Source organism: Ranitomeya variabilis, chromosome 3 (genome assembly GCF_051348905.1).
Source record: "Ranitomeya variabilis isolate aRanVar5 chromosome 3, aRanVar5.hap1, whole genome shotgun sequence".
NCBI lineage: Eukaryota > Metazoa > Chordata > Amphibia > Anura > Dendrobatidae > Ranitomeya > Ranitomeya variabilis.
In genome coordinates, this window is record NC_135234.1 from 395,490,824 (window position 1) to 395,506,984 (window position 16,161).

The following is a 16,161-nucleotide window of genomic DNA, read 5'->3' on the forward strand; positions in this document are numbered from 1 at the left end:
TATGTTTGAACTTATCTATTTGCATAATTTTTAAATTGGAATTAGCTTTTTGATCCTACAGCTCATGGCAGGTTCCCTTTAAGGATTTAATTCAGTTTACATAGCATAAAAATAATGCATTTATCAAAGTGACATAAATGTGAAGTGGTAGATCACTACACTGCCATTCATATCACTAATGAAAGATTCGGATTATGAGCATATATAAAAGCCATCACGCGTATCTGCTAAGGGGGCTTTATGTCTGCCCTTTGTCACAAGAAATATGAACGGATTAAGGTAAGTGTATGGTATGAGCTTTCCACACTTGACAATTTATGATCCAACTCCATTTCAATACCAAATCAAGAGAAAAGACATTTTGTGTCAGATATTAGATTTTTAAGAATTTCAGAAAACATTTGCCTTTTTTTAAGTCTCTTTTATTGATGGCCTTTACTTTACAAATTTTTTATGAAACTTTATGAAAAGTTGTACCTGTATGAATCATTGACATCGTCATCAGTAAAATTGGTGTACTCTACTTCGTAGGTTACAGAAGAAGGATTTTCGGGAGCAGGAAGCCACGTGAGAAAGAGACTGAGGTTTCTGGATTCTACTGTCACGTTTGATGGTTCATGGAGTTGTCCTAAACCCACAGAAAATACAATATAGCAGATTAAAACATGCACTTAGATACTGTAGTTTTCCTGACAGGGACATCACTAGGCACTTACATCCGGGCATAGGCCCCGAATCATGGGTGCACTGCCCCGAATCTAGAGTTCACTTAAGTTTAATTAATGAAAAAATGTAACATGTTTTTCTATCTTTGTTGCTGATGTTAATGGGTAAAAAAAGAAATTCAGTTTGACTAAGTGAAGAACACAGCAAGACATTGAGATTCATATTAAAACAGATAAATGGGGTCTTAAAGCGGGCCTGACACCAAGAAAACAGTGGCCAGTATTTGCACTCATTTTATTCCTGCTGCTCGGCTGAGTTTTGGTTCAAACCTACCACACAGTTCTAGAGATGAGGGCTTTTCATGGCCTTTGCCGATTGTTCGTGGCCCAGGAGATTCTTCGGGTAAGGGCCTTAGGTAACTGTGCATTATTATCCTGTGAGCTATGACCCCTTGGAAAAGATCATAAAAAGAGCACTAAATAACAAGGCCCATTTCTCTAGAACCATATGGGGTTATTTTTTTTTTTTACTGAAAACTGAATACTCATGCAGCGGAAATATAATAAAAAGCAAAAACTGGCCACTTCGAACCTCGTGAAAGATCCTTTTTAAATAGTCCTGCTCAATCGCTAATAGACATGCAATATCCTTCTCCATTCGTTATGCTCACTTTGGTGAACATAGCAGCCTCCATTGGAGATTCTGTAAAAGGTGCCTTCTTTTTTCATCACAAAAATCGCCATGCAACCATACAATTCTTTACTTGCTGTCAAAACAACAGAAACCTTTACAGATTCCAAATGACCACATTTTAACCCCTTAACCCTCAAGAGAGGTTTGCACGTTAATGACCAGGCCCATTTATACAATTCTGACCATTGTGCCTTTATGAGGTTATAACTCTGGAACGCTTCAACGGATCCTGATGATTCTGAGAATGTTTTCTCTTGACATATTGTACTTCATGATGGTGATAAAATTTCTTTGATATTACCTGCGTTTATTTGTGAAAAAAAAGGAAATTTGGCGAAAATTTTGCAATTTTCCAACTTTGAATTTTTATGTCCTTAAATCACAGAGATACAGTATGTCACACAAAATACTTAATAAGTACCATTTCCCACATGTCTACTTTACATCAGCACAATTTTGGAACCAACATTTTTTTGTTGTTAGGGAGTTATAAGGGTTAAAAGTTGACCAGCAATTTCTCATTTTTACAAAACCATTTTTTTTTTTTTTTAGGGACTACATCACATTTGAAGTCACTTTGAGGGGTCTTATTGATAGAAAATACCCAAGTGTACACCATTCTAAAAACTGCACCCCTCAAGGTGCTCAAAACCACATTCAAGAAGTTTATTAACCCTTCAGGTGTTTCACAGGAATTTTTGGAATGTATAAATAAAAATGAACATTTAACTTTTTTTCACAAAAAAAATATTTCAGCTACAATTTGTTTTGTTTTACCAAGGGTAACAGGAGAAATTGGACCCCAAAAGTTGTTGTGCAGTTTGTCCTGAGTACGCTGATACCCCATATGTGGGGGTAAACCACTGTTTTGGCGCATGGCAGAGCTCGGAAGGGAAGGAGCGCCATTTGACTTTTCAATGCAAAATTGACTGGAATTGAGATGGGATGCCATGTCACATTTGGAGAGCCCCTGATGTGCCTTATTATTGAAACCCCCCACAAGTGACACTATTTTGGATAGTAGACCCCCTAAGAAACTTATCTAGATGTGTGGTGAGCACTTTGACCCACCAAGTGCTTCACAGAAGTTTATAATGTAAAGTCGTAAAAATAAAAAATCTTTTTTTCACAAAAATGATCTTTTCACCCGCAATTTTTTATTTTCCCAAGGGTATCAGAAGGAATTGGACCCCAAAATTTGTTGTGCAATTTGTCTTGAGTACGCTGATACCCCATATGCGGGGGTAAACCACTGTTTGGGCGCATGGCAGAGCTCGGAAGGGAAGGAGCGGCGTTTGAGTTTTCAATGAAAAATTGACTGGAATTGAGATAGGACACCATGTCGCATTTGGAGAGCCCCTGATGTGCCTAAACATTGAAACCCCCCACAAGTGACACCATTTTGGAAAGTAGACCCCTAAGGAACTTATCTAGATGTGTTGTGAGAACTTTGAACCCCCAAGTGTTTCACTAGTTTATAACGCAGAGCCGTGAAAATAAAAAAATTTTTTTTTTTCCACAAAAATTATTTTTTAGCCCCCAGTTTTGTATTTTCCCAAGGGTAACAGGTAAAATGGGACCCCAAAAATTCTTGTCCAATTTGTTCTGAGTACGTTGATACCCCATATGTTGGGGTAAACCCCTGTTTTGGCGCACGAGAGAGCTCGGAAGGGAAGGAGCACTGTTTTACTTTTTCAACGCAGAATTGGCTGGAATTGAGATCGGACGCCATGTCACATTTGGAGAGTTCCTGATGTGCCTGAACAGTGGAAACCCCCCAATTCTAACTGAAACCCTAACCCAAACACACCCCTAACCCTAATCCCAAACATGCCCCTAACCGTAATCCCAACCACACCCCTAACCCTGACACCCCTAACCCTAATCCCAACCCTAATCCCAACCGTAAATGTTATCCAAACCTAAACCCTAATTTTAGCCCCAACCCTAACTGTAGCCCCAACCCTAACCCTACCCGGAAAATGGAAATAAATACATTTTTTAAATGTTATTATTTTTCCCTAAGTGTTGATGAAGGGGGGTTTGATTTACTTTCATAGTGGGTTTTTAAGCGGATTTTTATGATTGGCAGCTGTCACACACTAAAAGATGCTTTTTATTGCAAAAAAATAGTTTTTGCGTCTCCACATTTTGAGAGCTATAATTTTTCATATTTTGGTCCACAAAGTCATGTGAGGTCTTGTTTTTTACGGGACGAGTTGACGTTTTTATTGGTACCATTTTCGGGCACGTGAAATTTTTTGATCGCTTTTTAGTCCGATTTTTGTAAGGCAGAATGACCAAAAACCAGCTATTCATGAATTTCTTTTTTTGGGGGGGGCGTTTATACCGTTCCATGTTTGTTAAAATTGCTAAAGCAGTTTTATTCTTTGGGTCAGTAGGATTACAGCGATACCTCATTTATATCATTTTTTATGTTTTGGCGCTTTTATACGAAAAGAACTATTTTATATAAAAAATAATTAATAATTAATTTTGCATCTCATTATTCTGAGGACTATAACTTTTTTACTTTTTCGCTGATGATGCTGTATGGAGACTCATTTTTGCGGGACAAGATGACGTTTTTAGAGGTACCATGGTTATTTATATTCGTCCTTTTCATCGCATGTTATTCCACTTTGTTGGGCGGTATGATAAAGCGTTTTTTGCCCCTTTTTTTTCCTAACGGTGTTCATTGAAGGGGTTAACTAGTAGGACAGTTTTATAGGTGGGGTCGTTACGGACACGGTGATACTAAATATGTGTACTTTTATTTTTTTTAATTAGATAAAGAAATGTATTAATTGGAACAATTTTATGTTTTTTTTTCATTATTTAGGAATTTTTTTTTTTTACTTTTTTACTTTGTCTCAGTGTGAGACATCACAGTATAGTGTCATATCGCCGATCTGACACTTTGCAAGCACTGTGTCAGATCAGTGATCTGACAGGCAGTGCTCCAGACTTGCCGGCACCTGCTCTGAGCAGGCGCTTGCAAGCCACCTCCGTGCAGGACCCGGAAGAATCAGATGACACCCGGTAGCGATCGGCCGCGCTCCCCCCGTGAGCGCGGCCGATCGCCTATGACGTACTATCCTGTCCCTGGGAATTAATTCCCAGGTCACCTCGACGGGATAGTACGTCATATGGGATTAAGGGGTTAAGCAAAAAAGGCGGCTAAGAAGAGACTTAATAGCTGTTTACAAATATCTGAAGGGATGTCACAGTGTAGAGGGATCATCCTTATTCTCATTTGCCCATGGTAACACGAGAAGCAATGGAATGAAACAAAGGGAGAAGATACAGATTAGGTATTAGAGAAAACTTTTTGACAGTGAGGGTGAAAAATGAGTGGAACAGGCTGCAACGAGAGGTGGTGAGTTCTCCTACAATGGAAGTCTTCAAACAGAGGCTGGACAGACATCTGTCTGGGATGATTTAATGAATCCTGCATTGAGCAGGGAGTTGGACATGATGACCCAGGAGGTCCGTTCCAACGCTAACATTCTATGATATGTTCTCTGTTTGACACTGTAGATTCATTACATGATAGATGAGGCACAGCAGGATAGCTTCCATAATAAAAAGCACTGTAGCCTTCAGAATAATGGACCAAATGTTCAAGTGCAGACAAATCTGTCTTGTTTTATATTCATTTTACACTGTCCGTTTTAAAAACTACTGCCCCTGTTACTCATTTGCCCACTTACATTAGCGCACAAGTAAAAAGCCCTGCTTAGACCGAGGTGGAACTGTCCACAAGTTCTTAGTGATCTATACGTAAACCCTGCTGTTAGACTGTCTTAATTCCAAGGAAGACACCGCTGTTTAAAAACCACTATAAAATATGGTAAAACATTCAATAAATAAAGGCAGATTAACCTGAAGGTTTATTCACAATCATTTGTAGCATTTCACCCGCTACGGGTCTTGGGGACACTCGCTTGGCAGCAGAATCATCATAGACAGGCACGGTTCCTCACACAAATCAGTCCATATGGTTTATTCAAACTCCGCATAAACCAGACAGGGTACAGTCCATTTCATTACAGCCATGAAACATTATAAGACATCTGACAGTTCGTGTAGCAGATAGGCTTCTCTGCTGTATGTTATGATCCCCTTGTCCGGGGTTACCTCTCAGGAGTTCCACTCCTCACACTGACTTCACGTCAGTCCCAGGTACTCAACATAGACCGTCCAGGTCTACAGTCTCTAGGTGTTTCCAGGACGACTCTACTCCCAGGAGCCTCCAACACTGACCGTCCAGGACCTTGCACAGGAATAAACGGATCCATACACAGGAACCTCACAGGCCCATGTGACCCACACCCTGGTCACATTATCTACCCTTAACCACTCCCCTGGGTGGGAGTGTGGGTGTGTGTGGCTAGTTTGACCCTCCCATCTCTCATAACTAGCCCTGCCAATCTCCCATTAGAACTACACAATTACTTGTGGGACTACAGGTCCCAGAACACAACATAACTTTAGACTGACAGCGCAGAGTGTCCTCCTCTGCGACACACATACCGGCCATTTATAATCCTGCCGGACTTTCTCTCACCACCACAGTTATAAATCCAAGTGCATCCTGCAGCGCACACACAGCGCTCCCTGGCTGTAACATTGGTCACTGCACCACACATTACATTGCCACATTCCAAGCACCAGAACTTTGTTTTTCTGTGGACATATCGAGCTTGTTATTTGAAGAACAAGTCTTTTTTTTTTTTTTTTAAATTACAAGACTTACAAGAATAGACTATATATTGTTTAACAGTAACACTGCTGCTCAAGTCGTGAGAAATACCCGGTAGGTCCTATATTAGATACTAAAAAAAATTATTATATTAAGGAAAAAGCACTAAAAAAGTAAGCAAAAGAAAGGATGACATTAAGGAAAAAATTTCATATTAAAAAGGTAAAAATATTTTTAAATTACAGTTCCTAAACATATGACAAACATTTGATCTTAATATCTCAGTTATTAACTGAAGAAAAAAAATGAGTAAAAGTATCTCCTATCCTTATTTACCAAGTCAAAATGTTCTAACAGATGATATCACCCCCAGAAAACTAGTAACATTAATGGAACATCACAAACTTATCACACTGTAAGAGGTACATCATACTGTGTGGGAGAGCGGTAGAAAGCATCAGTGTGTACAGGGAATGTGGTGGCAACAGATTAGGAGTGGGACTCTGGGAGCATTGTACTGTTTGGGTGCTGTGGAGTCGGGGTACGTACACGCTCAGTAGTGACCAGTGCTGTGGAGTTGGGGTATGTACACGCTCAGTAGTGACCAGTGCTGTGGAGTCGGGGTATGTACATGCTCAGTAGTGACCAGTGCTGTGGAGTCGGGGTATGTACACGCTCAGTAGTGACCAGTGCTGTGGAGTTGGGGTATGTACATGCTCAGTAGTGACCAGTGCTGTGGAGTTGGGGTATGTACATGCTCAGTAGTGACCAGTGCTGTGGAGTTGGGGTATGTACATGCTCAGTAGTGACCAGTGCTGTGGAGTCGGGGTATGTACACGCTCAGTAGTGACCAGTGCTGTGGAGTTGGGGTATGTACATGCTCAGTAGTGACCAGTGCTGTGGAGTCGGGGTACGTACACGCTCAGTAGTGACCAGTGCTGTGGAGTCGGGGTACGTACATGCTCAGTAGTGACCAGTGCTGTGGAGTCGGGGTACGTACACGCTCAGTAGTGACCAGTGCTGTGGAGTTGGGGTATGTACATGCTCAGTAGTGACCAGTGCTGTGGAGTCGGGGTATGTACACACTCAGTAGTGACCAGTGCTGTGGAGTCGGGGTATGTACACGCTCAGTAGTGACCAGTGCTGTGGAGTCGGGGTATGTACATGCTCAGTAGTAGTAGCCCCTTCACCCCAAAGCCTGTTTTCACCTAAGTGACACGGCCAATTTTTACAATTCTGACCACTGTCACTTTATGAGGTCATAACTCTGAAACGCTTCAACGGATCCTGGTGATTCTGAGATTGTTTTCTCGTGACATATTGTACTTTATGATAGTGGTAAAACTTCTTCGATATGACTTGCATTTATTTGTGAAAAAAACAGAAATTTGTCGAAAATTGTGAAAATTTAGCAATTTTCAAATTTTTCGTTTTTATGCCCTTAAATTAGAGAGTTATATCACATAATATAGTTAATAAACAACATTTCCCACATGTCTGCTTTACATCAGCACAATTTTGGAAACATAATTTTTTTTTGTTAGGGAGTTATAAGGGTTAAAAGTTGACCAGCGATTTCTCATTTTTGCAACAAAATTTGCAAAACCATTTTTTTTACGGACCACCTCACACTTGAAGTGACTTTGAGGGGTCTACATGACAGAAAATGTCCAAAAGTGACACCATTCTAAAAACTGCACCCCTCAAGGTACTCTAAACCACATTCAAAAAGTTTATTAACCCTTCAGGTGCTTCACAGGAATTTTTGGAATGTTTAAAAAAAATTGAACATTTAACTTTTTTTTCACAAAATTTTTACTTCAGATCCAATTTGTTTTATTTTACCAAGGGTAACAGGAGAAATTGGACCAAAAAAGTTGTTGTACAATTTGTCCTGAGTACGCCGATACCCCACATGTTGGGGTAAACCATTGATTGGGCACATGACAGAGCTCGGAAGGGAAGGAGCGCCATTTGACTTTTCAATGCAAAATTGGCTGGAATTGAGATCGGAACCCATGTCGTGTTTGGAGAGCCCCTGACGTGCCTAAACAGTGGAAACCCCCACAAGTGACACCATTTTGGAAAGTAGACCCTCTAAGGAACTAATCTAGATGTGTGGTGAGCACTTTGAACCTCCAAGTGCTTCACATAAGTTTATAATGTAGAGCCGTAAAAAAAATTAATATTAATTTTCACAAAAAATGATCTTTTTGCCCCAAATTTTTTATTTTCCCAAGGGTAGCAGGATAAATTGGACCCCAAAAGTTGTTGTGCAATTTGTCCTGAGTACGCTGATACTTCATATATATGGGGATAAACCACTGTTTGGGCGCATGGCAGAGCTCGGAAGGGAAGGAGCGCCATTTGACTTTTCAATGCAAAATTGGCTGGAATTGAGATCGGAACCCATGTCGTGTTTGGAGAGCCCCTGACGTGCCTAAACAGTGGAAACCCCCACAAGTGACACCATTTTGGAAAGTAGACCCTCTAAGGAACTAATCTAGATGTGTGGTGAGCACTTTGAACCTCCAAGTGCTTCACATAAGTTTATAATGTAGAGCCGTAAAAAAAATTAATATTAATTTTCACAAAAAATGATCTTTTTGCCCCAAATTTTTTATTTTCCCAAGGGTAGCAGGATAAATTGGACCCCAAAAGTTGTTGTGCAATTTGTCCTGAGTACGCTGATACTTCATATATGGGGATAAACCACTGTTTGGGCGCATGGCGGAGCTCGGAAGGGAAGGAGCGCCATTTGACTTTTCAATGCAAAATTGGCTGGAATTGAGATCGGAACCCATGTCGTGTTTGGAGAGCCCCTGACGTGCCTAAACAGTGGAAACCCCCACAAGTGACACCATTTTGGAAAGTAGACCCTCTAAGTAACTAATCTAGATGTGTGGTGAGCACTTTGAACCTCCAAGTGCTTCACAGAAGTTTATAATGTGGAGCCGTAAAAAAAAATTAATATTAATTTTCACAAAAAATGATTTTTTTGCCCCAAATTTTTTATTTTCCCAAGGGTAGCAGGATAAATTGGACCCCAAAAGTTGTTGTGCAATTTGTCCTGAGTACGCTGATACTTCATATATGGGGATAAACCACTGTTTGGGCGCATGGCAGAGCTCGGAAGGGAAGGAGCGCCATTTGACTTTTCAATGCAAAATTGGCTGGAATTGAGATCGGAACCCATGTCGTGTTTGGAGAGCCCCTGACGTGCCTAAACAGTGGAAACCCCCACAAGTGACACCATTTTGGAAAGAAGACCCCCTAAGGAACTTATTTAGATGTGTGGTGAGCACTTTTAACCCCCAGTTGTTTCACTAAAGTTTAGAATGTAGCGCTGTGAAAATCAAAATATCGGATTACGTACCGGTAATGCTCTTTTATAGAGCCCACGACAGCACCCACTGAGAGAGGGGATCCGCCCCTGGGAACAGGAAACCTACAGAGAGATAAAAGGGGCGGCCCCCCCTCGCTCCTCAGTTGTTTTACAGAGAATAAGGAGGAACCGCCGCCAGGCTTATTAGTTCAACAGGTTCAGTTATATATACATATTTACAACTTCATAGCCTCTTACTCTTATTATATACATCTCCCTACAAGACACCACGTGCAACTAAAAAAAGAAAAGGGAGGGAATCGAATGGGTGCTGTCGTGGGCTCTATAAAAGAGCATTACCGGTACGTAATCCGATATTTTCTATTCGCCACGACAGCACCCACTGAGAGATTTACAGAGATTGTAGATTGGGTGGGTTAACTGAGTCAAGAACCGAAACCCCAAAGGTTAGATCAGAAGCAGCAGATAGGTCTAGTCTATAGTGCTTATAGAAGGTATTAGGCGAAGACCAAGTTGCAGCCTTACATATAAGGTGTATTGGCACGTTCGCTCTTTCTGCCCAGGAAGTCGACACGGCCCTAGTGGAGTGTGCTCCGATATGCAGAGGAGGATCTCTTCCCTTAGATTTGTACGCCAAGATTATAGCATCCCGGATCCAGCGCGACAGTGTGCACTTTGTGACTCTGGATCCTTTGTTTTTCCCCTGGAAAGACACAAAGAGAGACCTACTCTCCCTCCAGTCCCTAGTTCTTTCTATATAGGTTAGAATAGCTCTTTTAACGTCTAGGGTATGAAGCCTAGCTTCTTCTGGAGTCGAGTGGTTCTCATAAAAGGTAGGTAACAAGATCTCCTGAGACCTATGAAAACTAGTGGCTACCTTAGGGAGATAACATGGATCTGTTTTTAAAACTATTCTGTCAGAAGTCACTGATAGGAATGGAGGATCTACTGATAAGGCATGGAGATCACTCACCCTTCTGGCAGATACTAATGCCACTAGTAATATCGTCTTTAATGAGACATGCTTCAGAGAGGCTGTCTGAAGAGGCTCAAAAGGACTTTGTGTCAATGCATCCAGGACTAACGTCAGATCCCACTGAGGAATCTGTGGTACTCTAATAGGTTTTGATCTCTCGCAAGCAGAAATAAACCTAGATATCCATCTATTGCCTGCAATATCAGAATTAAATAGAGCTCCTAGAGCCGAAATTTGGACCTTTAATGTGCTAACCGAGAGTCCCAAGTCCAGACCCTTCTGTAGAAATTCCAATATTGAGAATATAGGAACTTCCGAAGAGAGTTGTGCAGTATGGAATTCAAGAAATTTCTTCCAAATCCTAACATAAATTCTGGTAGTGGAAGGCTTTCTACTCCTCATGAGGGTATTTATTAGCCCCCTAGAGAACCCTCTAAGCTCTAGTAATTGCCTCTCAAATTCCAGACAGTCAAGTTCATTCCTTTCACTTGAGGATGTAGGAACGGCCCCTGAGATAGAAGGTCTTTGGTCTGAGGCAGAATCCAGGGGTCTGAAATTGACATCGCTCTGAGCCACGAAAACCATGGTCTCTTGGGCCAGAATGGGGCTATCAGCAGAACTCTTGCCCCTTCTTCCCTTATCTTTCTTATGACCACTGGCAGTAGATTCCATGGAGGGAATGCATAGGCTAGGTCGAATGCCCATGTTATATGGAGGGCATCGAATATGTCTGGATTGTCCTCTCTGCATAGAGAGGCGAACATCCTCACCTGACGGTTTGCTCGTGTGGAGAACAAGTCTATCTGGGGTACACCCCATTTGGCTGTTATTAACTTGAACACTTTCCTGTTGAGCATCCATTCCCCCTGATGCAGAGTGTGGCGGCTGAGGAAGTCTGCACGAAGATTGTCTATGCCTCTGATATGAACTGCCGACAAGGATAGTAGGTGACCTTCGGCTAGCTCCATGATGTCTGAAGCAACTCCCATAAGATTTTCTGACCGAGTACCTCCTTGACGGTTCAGATAGGCCACTGCGGTTGTGTTGTCGGAGAAGACCCTTGTGTGAGAGCCTCTCAGCTGAGGGAGAAAGTGGAGCAGGGAATAAAATATAGCCTTCAACTCTTTTACATTAGAGGAATTCTCAAGCTCTGCATAAGACCAGAGACCCTGGGCTACCTGATCCTGAAAGTGTGCTCCCCAGCCATCGGGACTAGCGTCCGTGGTAACGTTAGTGGATGAAGTGATAACCCATAAAACTCCCTTAGATAGATTGTCCCAATCTAACCACCATGCAAGGGAGTGTATTACATCTGACGTTAGAACGACTGTGTCATCCAGCTTTCCTTCCCTCCTAATGTCCTCTTGTAATACAAATTTCTGTAGCTGTCTAGTGTGGAATTGCGCCCATTGGACAGCGGGAAGACAGGAAGTCAGGGAACCTAATAAAGACATGGCATTCCTCAATGACATACTACGCTTACTGATGGCTATACTCACTTTATGTATTATGGTGGTCTTTTTCTCATCAGGAAGCCTACATATCTGGTCAACTGAGTCCAATAGGAGCCCCAGAAATTTCTGACATGTCACAGGCTGGAGCCTGGATTTTTCCCAGTTTATAATCCAGCCCAGTTTTTGCAAAGAAAAAACTACTTCCCCCAACCTTTTCTCACACTGTAGGGAATCTCTACCTACAATCAACAGGTCATCTAGATACGGAATTACTAGTGTGTCCCTTACTCGTAGGAAGGACATTACCTCTGATAGTAACTTGGTAAAAACCCTTGGAGCCATGGATAAACCAAATGGCATAGCCCGGTATTGTAGGTGACAGACCTGCCCATCTATAACCACTGCTACCCGGAGAAATTGTTGGTGTAACTGGTGAATGGGGAGATGGTAGTAAGCATCCTTAAGATCCAATACTACCATGTAACAATTTGGAAACAAATTTTTAATAGCTGAACGAATAGATTCCATTTTAAATGTTCTGGGTTTTATAAAGGAATTTAATTTTCTCAAATTGATTATGGTTCTGAAAGAGCCGTCCGGCTTAGAAATTAGAAATAAGGGGGAGTAGAAGCCCTTCCCTATCTGGGATGGTGGTACTTTTATTAATACGTGTTTGGATATGAGGGATTTAATTTCCGTTTCAAGAGCCTCCTGCTGAGGCCTAGATTTTAAGGATGTAAGAAGGAAGGAATCCGGAGGTGTTTGGATGAAATCTAAAGCGAGGCCTGAAGAAACTAAATTGATGGCCCACGGATTGACCGTTATTTCCTTCCATTGCTCTGCAAAGTGTAGAAGTCTAGCTCCCACTGGCAGAACCGGGTCAACGGAATTTATCCGCTGGCTTAAAGGGACGTTTATTGAATAGATTTCCTTTTTGTTTGAATTCTTTATTATTATTCCATCGGTCTTTAAAGCCTCCCTTCTTGCCGAATGGTGGCTTCCTGAACGCCCTTCTGTAAGAAGGAATAAAGGGATTAGGGAACCCCTTCTTCCTTTCACCCGCCTTAGTGAGTATTTCGTCTAATACTGTTCCGAAGAGGTACTCACCCTGACAGGGCATGGCACACAATTTAGACCTGGACTGGGCATCTCCTTTCCAGTTTTTTAGCCATAAGGCTCTACGAGCCGTGTTAGTAAGACTGGCCGTTCTGGCCGCTAGACGGAGTGAGTCAATAGAGGCATCAGAAATAAATGCCGCAGCCCCCTTAATTAAAGGAATAGCGGAGCGCAATTTTTCCCTGGATACTCCGGTTTTAATGTTTTGGTCCAGCTGGTCAAGCCAAACTAGCATAGACCTGCTAGTAGAAGTGGCTGCAATTGCAGGTTTAAAGGCCGTTACACAGGCTTCCCATGACTTTTTAAGTATTGTGTCAGATTTCCTGTCCATAGGATCTGATAGGGAACCTGCATCTTCAACTGGCAGGGAAGAACGGCGGGAGGTGGATGCCACCGCCGCATCTACTTTAGGTACTTTGGACCAAGTGGTCAAGTCCTCATCATCAAAGGGGTACCGCCTTTTACACGAGACTGGCACAAACCCCTTTTGTCCTTTACTCCATTCCCGTTTAACCAGGTCCTTGATGGCCTGATTCACTGGAAACACATGGCCTTTTTTCTGTGAAAGACCAGCAAACATAGCGTCCTGAGGTGTCTGAGGTTCCTTAGACTCTGCTACCCCCATAGTACCTCTCACTGACTTAATCAGATTATTTACACTGTCTGTGGGGAAACAGACGTAATCCTCCTCATCCGAGGAGCCTGATTTCTGAGAAACGTCTGAGTTAACCTCCCCACTTTCTGCTGACGTGTCTGCTGCAGGTGAAGGCGCCTTCCTGGTTCTTTTCTCAACATTCACCGCCGGACTACCTCCCAAGGACTGAAGCTCTTCCCTGATCATGAGACGAATCTCCTTCATCCTGACCGAACTCTCCTGCTGCAAGGTGTAATCTATGCAACTCTGACATAATTTTTTAATATAGGAGTCCGGCAGGGGCTCAATACACATCGCACACTGCTTGTGCCTAGATTTCTCCGTCCGCTTACCCTATAAGATAGAAGTAGGAGAACTACCATTAGCCCCCATAAAGCCAGCTACACATTTACCCAGGAGTAAGGTTAAATACCGTCTGCCGGGTTGTACGATCAGCTTTCGGTGCAGAGCGGCCTGACTTTTTCACAGATTTCTCAGCGGAGTCACTTCTCTTTGAGTGTCCACTGCCTTTCTCTTTGGCATCACCACTAGGCAGGATTAAATCCTCCAGTGGGCGCTCGATATCCTCCTGGGACGACATGTTGCGCAACCAGGAGAGCTCTAAACTGCCTTATATAGCACCGCCTGTGCTTCACAGCTGAGAAAGCACTCCCCCTTTTTTTTTTTTTTTTTTTTGTACCTGACCATAGAGGAGATTAGCGATTAGCCCAGGTGTGTGGCCCGCAGTCTCCTTCTCCAGCCGCAGATGCTTGTAGTAATTACCGGCAACCGCAATGGCGCCTATAGCCGAGCCCAGGCTGACCTCGCGACCCCGGAAGTTCCACTAAGCATTTCCGGGACGCCGATGCTACTGCGCATGCGCCGGCGTCCCTGCTACATGCTGGAAGACGCCGCACCTGCAGCCATGTCAGACATTCAGTATCTCCGCTCCGGAGCACCAGGAGGGGAACCAACCACCGGGGAGACGCCAGCACCACCGCAGCTCCATATTTCTTAGGAGTATATCCTCTTACCTGCCCAGGACCCCGGGCCGGACGAGGTAGGTGCCGCTCCGCATCATTGGTGGCCCATACAACAGTGTCCCAGCAGGGAGACTGTTGACAGCATCAGCAGACGAGGGGTCCACAGGATCATCCCCCGTCTCTGTTCTACCCGCTCTGGAGCCCCTGCCGCTCAGCAGAGTCGTACAGGCGGCAGTCCAGGCGGGTTTTTCCTCTTCATACTCCATAGAGTCTTCTCTGTGGGTTCCCGTCTAGGAACAGGAAACCAACTGAGGAGCGAGGGGGGGCCGCCCCTTTTATCTCTCTGTAGGTTTCCTGTTCCCAGGGGCGGATCCCCTCTCTCAGTGGGTGCTGTCGTGGCGAATAGAAAAAATCATTTTTTCTTTCCACAAAATGATGTTTTAGCCCGCAATTTTTTTTCCCCCAAGGGTAACAGGAGAAATTGGACCACAAAAGTTATTGTCCAATTTGTCCTGAGTACGCTGATACCCCATACATTGGGGGGAACCACTGTTTGGGCGCACGGCAGAGCTCGGAAGGGAAGGAGCGCCGTTTGAAATGCAGACTTAGATGGATTGGTCTGCAGGTGTCATGTTGCATTTGCAGAGCCCCTGATGTACCTAAACAGTAGAAACCCCCCACAAGTGACCCCATATTGGAAACTAGACCCCCCACGGAACTTATCTAGATGTGTTGTAAGAACTTTGAACCAACAAGTGTTTCACTACAGTTTATCACGCAGAGCCGCGAAAATAAAAAAATATATTTTTTTCCACGAAAATTATATTTTAGCCCCCATGTTTTTATTTTCCCAAGGGTAAGGCTGGTTTCACACTTGCGTTTTTATCTGCATGCGTTTTTTTAAAAAACGCATGTGTGAAAAAACGCATGTAATCGCGGTAAAACGCATGCGTTTTTTTAGACGCATGCGTTTTTATAGAAAAACACAAGAAAACAAGAAAAAACCAAAAAACCCTAACCCTACCCCTACCCCTAACCTGAAATACGTGGCACTGAAATACGTGGCACTGAAATACGTTTATATACGTATATACGTATATACGTATATAAGTGCCACGATATTTCAGTGGCCACGTATATAAGTGCCACGTATATAAGTGCCACGTATATAAGTGCCACGTATATAAGTGCCACGTATATAAGTGCCACGTATATAAGTGCCACGTATTTCATGTACATGCCACGTATATACGTGCCACGTATATAAGTGCCACGTATTTAAGTGCCACGTATTTAAGTGCCACGTATTTAAGTGCCACGTATTTAAGTGCCACGTATTTAAGTGCCACGTATTTAAGTGCCACGTATTTCACGTAAATGCCACGATATTTCAGTGCCACGTATTTCACTGAAATATCGTGGCACTTAAATACGTGGCACTGAAATATCGTGGCACTGAAATATCGTGGCACTGAAATACGTGGCACTGAAATACGTGGCACTGAAATACGTGGCACTGAAATACGTGGCACTATGACTGTCAGAAAATGTTCATTAAACGGTTAGGGGTGAGGTTAGGGTTAGGGTT

The 16,161-nt window shown here is 42.9% G+C and overlaps 1 protein-coding gene and 1 long non-coding RNA gene across 2 annotated transcripts in view; one reads left to right on the forward strand and one right to left on the reverse strand.

The window, feature by feature from the left end:
* LOC143816118 (uncharacterized) overlaps positions 1–16,161 on the forward strand; it is a 336,272-nt gene that overhangs the window by 280,784 nt on the left and 39,327 nt on the right. The window lies entirely within an intron of this gene.
* The window catches only part of IFNLR1 (interferon lambda receptor 1), a 79,539-nt gene that overhangs the window by 25,964 nt on the left and 37,414 nt on the right, over positions 1–16,161 (reverse strand). The window contains exon 2 of the mRNA XM_077296112.1: positions 478–628. Within this exon, the coding sequence (XP_077152227.1) occupies positions 478–628 (151 nt within the window). The remainder of the gene's footprint in view (positions 1–477; positions 629–16,161) is intronic.